General features: G+C 41.2%; 2 protein-coding genes across 4 annotated transcripts in view; one reads left to right on the forward strand and one right to left on the reverse strand.

Moving 5' to 3' along the window:
* The window catches only part of LOC121926076 (SEC23 interacting protein), a 42,498-nt gene extending 39,471 nt beyond the window's left edge, over positions 1-3,027 (reverse strand). Inside the window, exon 1 of one of the 2 annotated variants that reach the window (XM_042458691.1) lies at positions 2,466-3,016. In XM_042458691.1, the coding sequence (XP_042314625.1) occupies positions 2,466-2,646 (181 nt within the window). In that variant the 5' untranslated portion in view covers positions 2,647-3,016. Of the gene's footprint in view, positions 1-2,465 lie in introns of both variants that reach the window. The other variant, XM_042458692.1, reaches the window with a different exon arrangement.
* Positions 3,028-3,142: 115 nt separating this feature from the next.
* LOC121926077 (minichromosome maintenance complex binding protein) overlaps positions 3,143-16,249 on the forward strand; it is a 29,487-nt gene continuing 16,380 nt past the window's right edge. The window contains exons 1-7 of one of the 2 annotated variants that reach the window (XR_006102972.1): positions 3,143-3,378; positions 5,021-5,106; positions 7,346-7,486; positions 9,493-9,534; positions 10,927-11,028; positions 12,120-12,249; positions 14,705-14,856. Coding sequence is in view for 1 of the 2 variants with exons in the window: in XM_042458693.1 (XP_042314627.1) it covers positions 3,150-3,378; positions 5,021-5,106; positions 7,346-7,486; positions 9,493-9,534; positions 10,927-11,028; positions 12,120-12,249; positions 14,705-14,856 (882 nt within the window). In the remaining variant the exon portion in view is untranslated. The remainder of the gene's footprint in view (positions 3,379-5,020; positions 5,107-7,345; positions 7,487-9,492; positions 9,535-10,926; positions 11,029-12,119; positions 12,250-14,704; positions 14,857-16,249) is intronic. The other variant, XM_042458693.1, reaches the window with a different exon arrangement.

The following is a 16,249-nucleotide window of genomic DNA, read 5'->3' on the forward strand; positions in this document are numbered from 1 at the left end:
GCCATTGCCTTTCCCTGAGGCTGAGAGAGTGTGACTTGCCCAAAGTCATGGCAGAGAGGGGATTGAACCCTGGTTTCCAGAGTTATAGTCCATCATTGAAACTACTACTCCAAACTGGCCCCCAGGAAGGAAGTACTTATTGGAAAATAATTACTCATTTGTACACTATGAACTTAGCATGTAAATTTCAGATGTGAAACTAATAAAAATATCATTATCATCAATATATCAGTGGTTTTCTTCCATGTCCTGTTTCCCAATGTTTGTTACTTCTGCAAATCTTTCACCATCTGGCTCCATCCCAAGAGACACATCAGCAATACATTCTTCCACTCACCACCTACCTTCCTGAAGGAACTAGACAAGATCCTCAAGTGTAAAAATATATTACTGAATACTAAAGTAAGGGAGAGCCAGCGTGGTGTAGTGCTTTGAGTGTTGGACTAGGAATCTAGGAGACCAGGGTTCAAATCCCCATCTGGGCATGGAAATCCACTAGATGACCATGGCAAGTCAGTCTCTCAGCCTCAGAGGAAAGCAAGGGCAAACCCCTTCTGAAGAACTCTTGCCTATAAAGGCTTGTAATAGCATTGTTTTAGGATTGACATAAGTCTGGAATGACTTGAAGGCATACAACAACAACTAAAGTCAGGATTGTCCATGTCATTCTGTTTCCAGTTTCTATGTATGGCTGTGAAAGCTGAACAGTGCAGAAAGCTGTCAGGAAGAGAATCAACTCGCTTCAAATGTGGTGCTGGGGAGAAGGGATACCATGGACTGCCAAAAAGACAAATAATGGATCCAAAAGCAAATCACTCTCCTAAGATTTTGGACTTCAGCTCCCAGAAGCCTCAGCCATGTTGACCAATAGTCTTGGATTCTGGGAGCTGAAGTCCAAAAACCCTTAAAGAGCACAGTTTGGGGACCACTGCTTTAAACGTATCATGAGAAGACATTTAGAAAAGACAACACTGCTTGGTGAGGTTGAAGGTGGTAGTAGTAGTAGCAAAATAGGAAGACAGCACTACAAGTGAATGGACTCAATCAAGGAAGGCACAGGCCCTGGATTTGCAAGACCTGAGGAGGACTGTGGATAACAGGATGATGTGGTGTTCTCTCAACAGGATGGCAGGGAGGGTCACCATTGAGTTGACTTCAACTTGAGGAAAAATGACAACGACAACAACAATAAAAACAACCTACTGTTTGCTAGTGGTCATTCCAAGGCTACAGGTTACACGCTGGAGAACCTGCACTAATAGTACAGCAGTCTGGACTGAGCCCTCTTTATCTCCTGGCCACACTTTATAGCAGGGGTAGGCAACCGTTTTGAGCCAGGGGCCGGGGTTGCTGTCTTCAGACAACTGGGGGGCCGAAGCCAAAAAATAACTAATTAAATTTTTTTAAATAAATAAATAAATAAATAAATAAACCGGGACAAATGTAGGACAAAATTTTCAAATGGTAGACACTTTTTTTAAAAGCTGGAGGACACACGAAAAAATTTGCTGATTTTTTAAAAAAATGTTAATATAAATGCATGTTTCTGAGGCTTCTATAGACAATTGCCCCCCAAAGGCCCCGGCGGCAATCAGCGGCAGGACCAGGCTGGGGCCAGTCCCAAGGCCTTGCCGGGCCGCATCAGGCCCTTGGGCCGCAGGTTGCCTACCCCTGCTTTATAGAATCATAGAGTTGGAAGAGACCGCAAGGGCCATCCAGTCCAACCCCTTTATTCTGCCATGCAGGAACTCTCCATCAAAGCATCCCTGACAGATGGCCATCCAGCCTCTGTTTAAAGACCTCCAAGGAAGCAGACTCCACTACACTCCGAGGAAGGAGTGTGTTCCACTGCTGAACAGCCCTCACTCTCAGGAAGTTCCTCCTAATGTTGAGGAGGAATCTCTTTTCCTGGAGCTTGTATCCACTGCTCCAGGTCCTGTTCTCTGGTGTGTGCCTTCAAGTCATTTCCAACTGATGGCAACCCTCAGGCGACCCTGTCATGGCTGTATGCCAAAGCCTGGAGTGCTAATGTAGAATCAACTTGAACAATTGTGGGGTTTTCTTAGCAACCCCTTCAAATGTTTGAACAGGACTATTATGTCTCCTAATATGGTTTCCAGCCAGACATGGTCCAAGCAGGGCTCAGGCAAGGAAGATCCCACCAGGGACTGAGTTACAAATGGATGATGGCTAATGGAGCTCAGCAGGGGCCTATTTAGCTTATAAGCAGAGCATATTGTGAGCAAAGCAGGCTTGGACACGGAAGAAGGAATATCAACTGTGCAGATGACCCCATAGTACTAGCAGAAAGCCTGGGGCTCTGGAGGCCTGGGTGCGAATCCTGCCTCTGCCAGGGAAACCCTCTGGGAGCCTTGGGGGAGTCACTCTCTCTCAGCCCCAGAGGACGGCCTCCATGGCAGAGCCTTCTCTGAGGAGGAAGCCTGGAAGGCCCCCGTTGCTCTCACCTGAGGGAAGGAGGCCCTGGGGCCCAGAGGAGGAGGCGGAGGCGGCGGCGGCAGGGGGAGGCGGAGGCGCCTGGCTGACGGGGATGAAGGGCACCGTGAAGTTGAACTCCGTGGCCGACGAGGAGAACAGCAGGTTGGTGCCGCCGCTGGAGGAGGACGACGACGAGGAGGAGGCAGCCATGGCGGCCTCAGCTCCACGTCTCCCGATCCGCGTTTCCCAGCCTAATGTCCCTCGCCGGCACCACTCGCTCCCTTCCGCCCGGAGCTAAGATGGCGCCGACGGAGTCATTCCCCGCTTCTTTATTCCGCTTCGTGTTCCCTGCTGTACTAATGTCCCTCAAAGCTTCCTCCCTGAACTAAGATGGCGCCGCCGGAGTCCGCTCCGCGTTCCCTGGCTTAATGTCCCTCACAGCATCCACTCCCTTGTTCTGCCCGGAGCTAAGATGGTGCCGACGGAGTCATTTCCCCGCTTCTTCCTCCTCCGGCTCCTCCTCCGGCTCCGTGTTGCCTGGCCCAATGTCCCTCAAAGCCTCTGCCCGGAGCTAAGATGGCGCCGACAGACTCACAGCCGCTTCTTGCTTTTCGTTCCTAGCGCCTAGTGTCCCTGACAGTCTCCATCAGCCCCCCTTTTCTGCCTTGAGCTAAGATGGCGCCGACGGAGTCTGCTCCGCGTTTCCCGGCTTCATGTCCCTCCGAGCCTCCACCCGGCCCCTTTTTCCGCCCGGAGCTAAGATGGCGCCGGTGGCGTCACTGCCGCTCCCTTTTTCCCGCCAAGCCTCGCTGAGGAGAGAAGAGGAAGAGGCCCCAGGGAACCAAGGCTTAGCCCCGCTGTGTCTCTCCTTCCAGGGCCTGAGGATGCCGTGCGTGGCGGACTGGCTGAACTGCCCCCTCAGCATCGTCCAGGGCGTCTTCGGTGAGCAGCGAAAGGGGGGCTTCGTGGCTGGAAGGGATTAAAACCTCAGGGCTGCATCCGCACTGCAGAAATAACCCGCTTCGGCACCGCTTTAACTGCCCTGGCTCAATGCTATGGGAACTTGTATAGCTTTGTGAGAGATTTAGCTTTCTTCTCTGTCAGAGAGAGAACTCCGGTGCCACAGTAAACTGCAGTTCCCAGAATTCCATAGCATTGAGTAAAAAAAACTGGCTCAATGTTAGGGAATTCTGGGAAATATAGTTTTGGGAGGCATTTAGCCTTCTCTGTCAGAGAGAGCTCTGGTGCCACAATAAAAGTACAATTCCCAGGATTCCCTAGAAACATTGAGCCAGGGCAGTTAAAATGGGGTAAAACTGGATTGTTTCTGCAGTGTGGACGTCGCAGCCTAAAGTGCAGGAATATTCCAGTTTGAAACCGCCTTAACTGCCCTGGCTCAGTGCTAGGGAATCCTGGGAACTGTAGTTTTGTGAACCATTCAGCCTTCTCTGTCAGAGAGAGCTCTGGTGCCACAATAAACTCCAACTCCCAGGATTCCCTAGCACTGAGCCAGGGCAGTTAAGGCGGTCTCTGAGAGAAAGTGCAGGGCCTGCCTGTCCCCAAAGTCAAATATTTCCCCATGAAACACAAGTTATTTACCCCACAGGACTCCAGAGAGTGAACTGTGCAGCATGGAGACAACACAGCCATCGCTGTACTAGCCTTGGGGGGTTTTGTTTTGGGGTTTTTCCACATTCACTGAGGCCCTTCACCCCCCCCCCCCCCCCGGTGTATTGGAGAATGTGATTTGTTTCCTCTTTGGTTTGAACTGTGTGTCTGTGTGGCAGCAAATACAACCTAAACATCGCTCATATTTGGGAGTGTCATTTATATGGTTCAGTAAAAATATTATTGTTGCTGTGTGCCTTCAAGTAATTTCTGATTTACAGCAACCCTCCCTTTTCAGGATGCTTGTGCCAAAGCATAGCTTAAAATCAACATTTTTAGTACTGTTCCTTCATCCAGAAGCGAAGTTGTTACCGTTCCCAGTGTTGCCACTAGATGTTCTTGGTTAAATGCTTTCCAAATTATTTGCACTCTCTTCCTCATACCAATATAACTAGGACAGATAATTACATGTCTAAGTCCAGCCAGAGCACACGCTTTATTATAGCCTACTGATGGTTTGAATGGGGAAATAATTTTTCTGTTTACAAAAGCTTCCTTGCCTAAGAGTAGCCTAATCACTACAAAAATGGAGAGCAGATCAGCAGAAACAGAGACGTGTCAGAATTGAAGATTGGTCAGAAAATGCTACTACCTGTGAACAAATGATATGGAATTTGATGTAGATGTCCTACATGCACAGTTCTCTTTCTAATGACAAGACAGTTACTGATGGGCAAGCAACTTAGCATTTGGCACAGTATGGTATAACTGCCACATTCAATCCTATCCTAACAAAGCCTCACAAGATCTAATCCTGTAGTGAAGCATCCCAATAGAAGATAAGCTTTATGTCCATTTTCTTTTTATATTAGGCAACAAGTGAATTTGCATATTATTGGTGTTTAAACCCTGTTGTTGTTCTGCTGGTACTGTATACTTCACGTCATTTCAGCTCACTTTCTCTGTTTTGTTTTAGCTCAGGATAGTCCAAACCCTGAATGGGAAAGAAAAGTAATTGAATATTTCAGAGAGAAGCTAAAAGAAAACAATGCAACTAACTGGGTAAGACTGAATTTGCTTATATACATGTTGTGGTCCTGTCCTTTTGCTTTGGAGATACAGTGTGGTTCAGTGTGCACAGCTGTGCAGATCCACAGTATCAGTGGAGGAAGGATATATGTTTCTGCACATACACACAACTCTCATCAGTAGAAAAGTTCAGACTCCTCTTCCTTGCCTTCTGAGACTGAAGGTTGTTAGGTGGGGGATATGAAAATAAATGTGTCTTCGCATCTCTCAGCAACTTTCACTAAGATTGCGGTTTTCCTACTATTAGTAATGTTGAGAATGCAGTAACCTTGGAAGCCAAGGGACATAGTCCTCTCCCACCCCTCAATTAATTAGTGGGAGTACTTTCAGTTCAGTAGCACAGGTATGCTTTTGTAGTCTAGCTTATCCAAATCCTTGTACATTGCAATTCACAAACTGAATAAATTGTCTGGGAAAGACTACTGAAATGGTTTTAAGACACCTAAGAAATTTAACCATAGCAGGTATTGAAAAATATTTGTTAGGAGAAGGGGAAAAGAAAAACAATTGTATCTAACTCCATTGAAGCCAGAGTAAGTTGACTGAGATCTCAAGCTGTCATAGGACTTTCTTATATTGTGGGTCAAATGATAGACACAGAAATATAAATAGGATATTTCAAGTGGGGTTAGACATGGTGCTTAGCAAGGTTTTTTGTTAGCCCTATTGGAGATGTTTGGGGGAGGAGCAGAGAAAGTAAAATTACGTTGGTGATGAGTACTTTAATTCCCTACAAGTCTTTCCTATTATTTGCAATAGAGCTGCAGGTTAGCTGCATATGTGCAAATGTATCCTGAGCAGGTTGTAGCTTGAGCAGTGGAGATCTTGCTCTGTGGAGTGTAGGTAGCATACATAATGGTCTATACCAAGGGTTGGGAAGGTGCACAATGACCTCATATGCCACAAAGAGAAGTCAATAGAATCTGCCATTTTTCAGCCTAGAAATGAAACTTGAAGTGATATGATATCATTTCTGATCAGTCAAGATATGGCTAAGGGCACGGGAGAAAAAATGGTCCCCTGCCTAGTGCATTTGCTCATCCTTGGTGTTTATATATTGCAATAATTTACCACATGTATATCTTGACATCCCCGAAGATAATATAAGACCAGTGTCATATGCATTGCATGTTTAGAATAAAGCATGCTGTAGGTGTTAGTAGGCATGAAACCATAGTAAGATTTTAGAAAAGTAGTCATAACTACACCCCACCCCCCAACAGCTGTGTTTTTGATGCATTCAGTTTGTTTGAACATAATTGATGACATCTTAGAATAAATATTTAATATTCAAGTTTTCTGATGAGTAAACATTCATCTCAAATGTGGTTACAACAAGCTTCACATGTCCTGGTAGTCTGGGAGTATTTGAGTAATGGACATTTAGACCCTTGTAATGGAGGACATACATTGAATTAGAGGATGGAGTATTTGTACTGTATTATACAGTTTTAGTGCATTGCATGATAGCTCAAGCAGTGTTCTCTGCAGTTTCTAACGCATAACTATACAGATCAAAGTAGAGTTAAATTAGTCCATGTGACTTGCCCCAGGTGTCACAATATGTCAGTGGTCTAAATCTAGAAGGAAGTATCTGATTTATTAAATGATGTTTTTAATCCAGTTGTGAGTCCTAAAACAAAGCTCCTTTGTATCAGTAACATTTACATAAATGATGACGTACGAATGTTCCCACTAATTCATTAGTTCTTCTTTAATTGAGACCTACAATAGAATATAGGCCACACTATAGCAGTATAAATCAGTGAGTATATTCTGTCTCACTAAGGAGATTCAGACAGAGACGGGATCTTTATCCTGTCCTTATCACAATCGCACAAAAGCATTTCGAGACATACCACTTATTCTGTCATTACCCTGTCATTGAAGAAGAATTGTATTACACAAACTCCCATACAAAAGGACAGGAAAATTCCACTTCAATAACAGGACAATGACAGGATAAGCATGATGTTGTATGAAAACCTTCGCGATTGCGCCATAAGGACAGAACGTCCTTTTCCCTGTCTGATAATTTCCTAAATCTGGCTCCAAAGCAGTGTAAATTAGCTATCACAGGTTTTTTTCACATATAAATCTCCATTGAATATTGCATAAATTACTGAATGGAAGGCAGCAGGTGAATTCTGTTTGATTCAAATGGGTTATTTGTTTGTTTGTTTGTTTGTTTATTCTTTTTCTTTTTTTATAGGTACCTTCATTGAATGATGTCCCTCTACATTATCTAAAGCCCAATAGTTTAGTGAAATTCCGCTGTATGGTTCAAGATATGTTTGATCCTGAATTTTATATGAATGTTTATGAAACAGTTGACATCCAGACTAAATCCCGTGTGAGTGGGCTTTCTTGATTACAGTCCTTTCTACCTTCTCTTTCATAGTTGTCTACACTTATGTATGTTTATAGTGTCTGTATTCCACAGGTGCCTGCACTAGTTAGATATTATTTATAGGTGGCACCATCCACACTCTCTCCCAGGTCCTTGCTTATTGCTCCCATTTTACATGAGGCTTTTACAGGAGCAACATGTCACTGCTTTTGCAAAAGCTCAGTCTTTCTCCTCTTGCCCCGAAACCCTCTTGCATGTATAGCAGCCGTGGGAAACTACAACCCTCAAATCCACTTTTGCAATCCATGAAGCCACTCACCAACCCCTTGTTCCTTGGCTGGAACAAAGATAATATTTATACTCTGATCTTTAAACAAAGTACCAAGACGTTAGATGGAAAGCAGTGAGCTCAAAATAAGATGTTATATGTATAAAACCATGTTCTTGGAAGAGAACATATGGGAAGCTAGCACAGGAGAAGATGGCAGTGAGGAAAAGAGTTATATTCTGGGGACTGAGTGAAAAATTGGAGTAAGGTCAATTTGAAATTTCACTGATCTTGTCATGCCACTGTTACAGATTCCCTCCTACTACCATTAACCTGTGAGTTCCTTAGGAGTCAATACTGTCCCTGTGTTTTCCAACAACTACATGAAGCTGCTGGCAGAAGTCTTCTGGAGCTTTGAGATTGTGTGTTATCAGTATGCTGATAATGCCAAGCTTTATGTCTCCTTTACAACTGATACCAAGAAAGCCGGGGTAATACTGAATCTTGTCTGGATACAGTAAAGGATTGGATACGAGTTAATAGACAGACTTAATCCAGACAAGATGGAAGTGCTGCTGGTCAGTAGGAAAACCAATTTGGGATTGGAATTGCAATCTGTTCTGGATGGGATTGGTCTTCTCTGAAAGATCAGATTTATAGCTTGGGGGTGCTCTTGGACTCAGTGCTGCTCCTGGAAAGCCAGGTTGCTGATGTGGCCAAGAGTGCCTTTGTTCAGCTTTGGCTTGTCTGCTAGTTGTGCTCTTTCTTGGAGAGGACAATCTGGCCACAGTGGTTCATACTTTAGTTACCTCTCAATTAGACTACTGTAATGCACTCGATGTGGGACTGCCCATGAAAGTTTTCAGAAGCTGCCACTACTGCAAAATGCAGCAGCCAGACGGATGTCAGGTTTTCATGCAAGAATGCACTGACTTCCAATTTGCTTCTGAGCTCAATTCAAGGTGCTAGTGTTGACTCCCAAAGCCCTAAATGACTCAGGGCCAGGATATATGCCAGATTGCTTACTTCCATATGGGCCTGCCAGAAATTTGAGATCTTCTGAGGAAGCCCTGTTGAGTGCCCCAATGCATCATGAAGTTGGGTTGGTGGGTACATGTAACAGGGCTTTCTGTGTAGCTGAACCTCAACTGTGTACTGAAGGAAGATAGGCTGGCCCCATCTCTCTTAAACTTCTTACAGGAAGCCAAACAGTGCTATCCTGCATGGCATTAAATGTTTGAAAAGTATTTAATGTGTTTTTAAAATGTTTGTTTGTATTATTTTAATTGGCTTTTACATCTGCACTGCCTCTAGGGTATTTGTGGGCTGGGAGATGATAAAGAAATATTATAAATATATTTGAAGATTGTGATGTAGCCTCTTTACACTCCTTGACCTCTGAGTTCAGTATGGCTACAAACCATCATTATTAACTGGACAATCACAACACTGTTTTAGCCATAAGAATATTTAGTTAATGGTTTTTAATAATAATAATAATAATAATGGAAGCACAGGCCACATTTTTTCCATATTAAATTACTGTGGGGGACAGAGAGAGAAGAGATATTAAATTTTTGACAAATTTACTTGGATTTGGATTTTGAGATATGTATCATACTGCTAATTAAACACTAGTTTGAGCACAAGCATAACTAAAGAGACACTATAGGCTATTATAAGTATAGAAATTGGTATGTCGAGGATACATCAGTAATCTTGAATTTTCTTTTTTTATCAGGTTTTGCATTTTGGAAAATATAGAGATATAGCAGAATGTTCAGTAAGTAGATATGAAACTCATGGCTATAAATCAAATAGAGCTTTCATTATTTTTGTTATTTTATACATTGATATCTGAGTTAATATATAGCAGATTTTAAAAATATAGATATTTGTTAATATTTTCATTAAAAATTTCAAAGAAATAGATCTCATAAGAAATTTACCCCTAGTGTGTGCCTTTCCATGCTTTAAAGAAACAACCTTTTGAAAGACATTCATTCAAACAATAATATGAAAGATGTCTTCTGTAGGGGCAGAGGACATCCTGCTAGTGGACTGTTCTTCACAACAGTCCCTTAACAAAATGTCCTCTGCTCACTCCAGAGAACGTCTGTGTCATTGTGAATATTAACAACCTTCCTTTAGCCAAGTGGCAAAAAGGTTGGTTCCAGGTAATACCTACAATACTTAGCAGTGTACTTGGTTGTGCCTGTACCCTGTATTAGATAACCCAGTGTTCATGTGAGAGAGAAATCAGACTATCTGTCAGGGATTCCAGTTGCAGCTCCCTCTTGGTGTCTCTAGTAGTAAATCTATTTCCACTTTTCCTCCATAGAAAAGTCTTGTTGATGTCTACATTCTAGAAGAGCAGCATTGCTGATCTGTTAACTACAAAATCAAAAAGCTCCTAGTGGCATAAGCTTTCATGGACAAAAGCATGCTTTGTAAGATGTCTGAAGTAGGCTTTTGCCTATGAAGCTAAATGAACTGGTTAAGTCTAAATCCAGTCTTTTGCTGTTCTAGTGCAACAAAACATTCTTCCCCTTCCTTTCCTCTCCATCTGTTGCAGCTATCCAAACGCTGGCTCTAGAGGGTTTCCCATACCTCTGGGATAGTTCTTTGGGGTGCAGTGAGGGTTGTAGTAGGGGCCTCACTGTCACAGCCATTGATGGAAGCAGTTCTGCCAACAGATAACCCTTGCTGGATTTAAACCTTGCTATTTAAGGTGTTATAAGACCTTTTTGTGGGTTTTTAAAATTAGAATCACCGTAAGAGAAAACTATATTTTGTTTTATTATTTACAATGATCACAAGCATCTACCATGGCTTGACGATTATTACTGAAAGAACAGGATTTATTGCTTCTAAATTGCAAAATGGAATGTCATTATATACATTTTCCCTACTGAAGCAAGACTACACCAAGAAGAATTCAAAATATAATCTAATTATTATCATATAAATATCTACAGGAACCAAATAAGAGATTTCTCATTAGACAGAGATTATTTCCTTGGAATAGGTTCAAGGAGGGAATGGCCTGTGGATCTTAGATGTTTCATGTTATTGTTCTTTGTTATAGGAACTTAACATATTTACCTTTTGAAGTACTTCTTATAAACATTTTAATGTAGTCTAATATTGTATAACATCACTTACTCTATTCTAGCCTCACCAAGAAATAGACCTAAACCCTAAACAAATAGTCACTGCAGACAGACAGACTTTTTACTGTGTTCCAGTGCCTGGAGAATCAGCATGGGTGAAAGAAATATCCTTTTTGGCATTTTTTCCCTATGTAATATACTAGTATATTTTTAAAAAGAGAGTGAAGGTGATAGCAATACACATCCTTTATCATTTGTGGGTTAGAATGTGCCATACTGGTGATGAAACAAAGTCTGAGATTGTTTCTTCTGAGTTGTGTAAGGGCAGAATTATTCTCCCTTGAATACCTCTGCAAAGTATATGTGTACACCTTTCTATTTTAATTAAACCTTTAATTTCCAAATAGTTTTGATTACGTCATCTGAAAATTAGAGTTCTACCCGGTGGTTGTCCAAGAACAATCACTGTTTCTTTGGTGAATTCTGTATAATTTATTGTACAATGTAGACCAAAGTTCTTGAGGAAGAAAGCAGTTTTGAATAACATTCTCAGGTCCAAGACATGCTCATGAAAGCATGTAGAGTAATTACTAATTATCCTGGTGTGGAATGGATGCTATAGTTGCAGTTCATTTCTCAATTTGAAGTTTTTGATCCAGCTAGATGATGTTGCCCTGTAGAAGACGAAAGAATTATGCTAAAAATAGATAAAAGCAAATGAAAAGAATTATGTCAGTAAGTTAGAGAAGGTACTTAGTAGAGAAATGAATTCATGTGAGGCAGTTTAGCAGCCGTTACAAAGGGCTTCTGTTAACCTTTTAGATATGGAGTGTAAATGATGATACATTCTGCATTATCTGTTTAAAATTTTAATTCAGGGATGGAGAATCATAAATCATGGGGGCTAACTCATGTTCCCTCCTCATTCACTTGGTTAGGGTCTATCTTGATTTGTGTAAACCTTTTCTTTTGTTAAATCCTCTTTTCTGCAAAACCACTCAAAAGAAAAAAAAATATTCTTTTACATGAAAAGACAGTATGTACTTTTACCTTGTGCTGAAGGATATATGATAAAGATCTGTTGCCTTTTCTTACTTCCTTTACATAATTTTCTTGAAAAAAGAGTGTTGTTCAATCTGTTGCTTTAAAAATTTAAATCCAATCAAAATAGCCCATCATATTGTGAATGATCATATTATTATCATTATCATTATTATATTAGTAAATATGCTATTATTCTTAACTTAAAATTTACGCCTATACCTGTGCAAGTCAAGCTCGGGTTTGTCCTTCGACATCTTATACACCAAGTCGCCACAAAAGGAGTTATGAGGAAGATGAAGATATGGAATTGCACCCATCTAAACAGAGAGAACAAAATCTGGGTATCAATTAACAATGATGTATTTCTTTTTAAAAACATTTTCTAGGATTAGTATACACTGCAGAGGTTTCCAGCCTGTGCTCTGAGCAGTCCTTAGGTGCTTTCAAGGTGCTCTGCGGCCTCACCAGAAAAATGAAAGAAATAGAAACTGAATGAAATTAAAGAATATATTCTTATATGTACTCCAAAACTTGTCAGACTTAGGGTAGGTCTCTTAGGGGCTCTGCCAAAAAATAAGGGCTCTGCAAGTCAAAAGGATTGGGAACCCCTGGACAGTACATCCAAATGTACTGAAGTGGTATGCTTTGGGAACTTAGAAAAGTCTAGCCGCCATTCTCTTATCAGCTAGTTAGGTATACTTAAATAACCTGTGCAGCCCCATCCTCCCAAAACCTGACAGAAATATCATTCATCCATGCTCTGATCACCAGCAGTTTGGACTTCTTTCTCCCCAATGCAGCTGATACAGTAGGTTGGAGAGGTTACAATAGTGGAAAAAGTTTCACAGTTGTGACTAAGCAACAGTTGTGAATACAGAACAGTTACAGATGAGTAGCTCTAGATAACTGATCTGTATTCATGATGGCTACTTAGGCTGGATCCACACTGCAAAAATAATCCAACAACCTGGCTCAAGGCTATGGAAATCTGGGAATTGTAGTTTGTTGTGGCTGTGCTCTGGGGCCACAACAAACTACAATTCCCAGAATTCCATAGCCTTGAGCTAGGGCAGTTAAAGCAGTGTTGAACCGGATTATTTCTGCAGTGTGGATCCAACCTTAGTCACAGTTGTAACACTCTTGCCATGATGGTAACAACCTCAGCCCTCCAACCTACTTTACCAGGAATCAGCTTCATGGGAAAGAGAAGTACAGGTGAATGACAATTCCATCAGGTTTGGGAGGTAGGTCAGGGTAGGACTTGTAGGATTTAATTTGCAATTTTATTATTCTCAGGCACATTTTGCCTGGTTTTCTGTGAAATGTTATATTCTGTGCAAAACCAAAGATTCATAAGAGTCAGAAGGAGATTAAGGCCGGTTACAAACTGGCACTTGGGACGTCCGCAGGACGTCCCATTTTAAAAAAGGGGCGTCTCTTCTAGATGCTCCTGGGTCTAATACGGCCTCTGTCCGTACAATATGGCGCCGGCCGTTCCACACGGCCGGCACCATCTTTACGTATCGAATGTGTCGCGGCGCCTGTGACATCGCGAATGCGCCCCTGGCGCCTCGCGACGTCACAGAGGCGCCGCAGAAAGAAGCTCCATTTTGGAGCTTCTTTTTTGCTCCATAAGGGAGCCGCACGGTGTGGCTGCAACGGCTCCCTTACGGAGCAAACGGCGGCGGCGGCAGACAGCCTCAAAGCAGCGGTCTATAACCCGCCCAAGTTAGACAAATTCATGGAAGATGGACTTTTTAATTAGCAATTAAAGTTAAATGGAGGGAGGATAGCACTGAGCATTGGATGCTGCGGAGAGATAAAGAACTGAGGCTATCACCTTTATGACCTGCTCCTAGTTTTCCTGTAGGCATCTGGCCAATGACAGATGAAAATAGAACACTGAATTTGATGGTCTTCAGCTATGCTATACATGTGAATTGTTTAATCTGTTGTGTCGTTTGCTTCATAACTGAACTATGAGGTGAAAATTGGCTGTCTGGTATTCATGCCTATGCATAAGGTTTTATTTACCAGATGGAGCGTTAGTTTACAAATATATTTCATGTTCATTGAATCATGAGAAGCAATAGCAGAAATAGTCTTCTCTGCAGCAGACTTTCAAAAACCTCTCCTGTTGGGCCTGCAATAGATTGAACTGTACCAACTCAGTTCATTCAGGGGTTTGCCTAACACTCAGGAGAGACGTAGGAAGTAATGCATTGTGGTGGTAGTAGAGGAGGAGGAGGTGATGATGATGAAATTTTTATTTTTATTTTTTATGGTATTTATACCCCGCCCTTCACCCTTTAATTTACCTTCTGCTAGTGCTTTATATTCAAGCCAGTCCTCAAAATTTCTCTTTTGGGATACTTTTTGAGATTGTGTTTTACTTAAGTTTGGGGTCAACTCCATAATTATTGCATTGCAATATTAACACTGTAGCTGATGGACGAGTACTAATTTGATAATACAAGGCATTGACACTCAACTGTAAAGGATGTGTATATACATCAAAATTTCATACTACTGTACAGGGTTTTTTGCTATACCATTTATGCCTACCACATGTTTTAACCTTCATGTGTGATATTTAACATTCTTGAAAGTAAAGCCTATTTCTGTCCCTTAAAAGAAAAATAAGTCCAAAGCTTCACTTGCTACACATTTACTTTGTTTTGCTTAAGTCTTTTGTCGTTAAACGTATTATTAAAACTTATTTCGACATCAGGAAGCTTTCATTGCAACATTTAGGTTTGCAGATTTTTGAATTTTTTTTTGTTCTTCTTCTTGTAGGAAATGTCCCTGATATCCATGGTAATGGAGAGCCAAAGCGATTAGAAACAGAAGCTTCGGTGAGACATCAGATGATCTCCTTAAACTGTTCACCTCCACTAGACTTAAATTTTCCACTGCCAGGAGAAAAAGGCCCTGCATGTCTTGTGAAGGTAATAAACATAACTATTAATATCCAATATGCAATAGGATCTTGCAGCATCTTTGAGACTAACTGAAAGAAGAAGTTGGTAGCGTGAGCTTTCGTAGAATAGATCCTACTTCTTCATGCTACCAACTTCTTTCTCTTATACATATCTACATTACAAAGCTGATAGATAAATGAGATAAAAACAGCTTTATCAGATCCTTAAATCTTATCACTCAAGTTTATATCATTACAGTTCAGGACACTAAGAAATAATTATTCTGTGTAACTGCAATTGTATTCACATACACAGACACTTCAGAATTAAAATCACCTGCAGTGCCCACTGGGGGTTTCACAGCCTACTGTTCTGCGGCTGAAATTCAATGCTAGGGTAGAAAAAAGACCTTTAAACAAGGACTTCTACTTTAAAACATTGCATGTAAGGAGCATGCTTTTTTTTTAATGGAAAAGTTTTGTTTTGTTTTGTTTTAGAAGTAAAATATTTTTCTTCCACTGATTTTTGTTTGGGGGGGTTTCTGCCACACCACTGAATTGGGGAAGGGCCCAAAAATAGGTACCTGTTTTCATTCCTGGCTTTATCCTCTTTCTCCCGGTCATCATACAAGGTTCTATATGTGATTAATCTAATACATAGTAAGTTAGCGTAGTAGTGAATGATATTTACATGTTATCCTAAACTGCAAGGAAGGGCAGTGCAGACTTGTTGCCCCACATGCCCACCATGCTTGCATGAACATCTTAATATGCCCAGCTGGGGAATTCTAAGTCCATTTGCCAAAGGTCCATCCCTTTAACCCAGTTGGTGGGGCATGAGGAAGATAATAAAAGGTTTGCTTTACAACCTGTTTGCTTAAATCTTTTAAAAAATAAAACAAAAAAAAGCTTAACAAGACTTTGTGGATTAACACAAGAGATAGCTTTGCAGGCAGTCTTATCTGTGCGGAATAATTTAGGGTATCACATGTTTGGTAGCTAATCATCCACATTTACTGAACCCTTGGGCTTTAGAACATAGATGTTGTAGATAACAAAATTGGTATGCTCAGGCTGCTTTCGTGTCCCACATTATAGATTCTTTATGGGCCATTTTTGAGTTACATTAGAAAATAAGTATGAGGTTTTATAATTTATATCCATAAACTATAGTTAAGCTTAATAGCAGTTTATCCAAGATGTAGATGTAATCAGAAAGTAGGTGACTCCAGTCTCTATTCAAACACAACACAGGAAGTAGCATGTGTCCCTGAAGCTCATTGCCATCCAATACAGGGAGAGGCGGGATACAAATTATTATTATTATTATTATTATTATTATTATTATTATTTCCAGAGTAACAAAGCAAATGTTACAATAACCTATTTTTTCTCTTTATATATATTATTTTTTGTGATAG

This window comes from Sceloporus undulatus, chromosome 3 (assembly GCF_019175285.1).
Source record: "Sceloporus undulatus isolate JIND9_A2432 ecotype Alabama chromosome 3, SceUnd_v1.1, whole genome shotgun sequence".
NCBI classification, from domain to species: Eukaryota; Metazoa; Chordata; class Lepidosauria; order Squamata; family Phrynosomatidae; genus Sceloporus; species Sceloporus undulatus.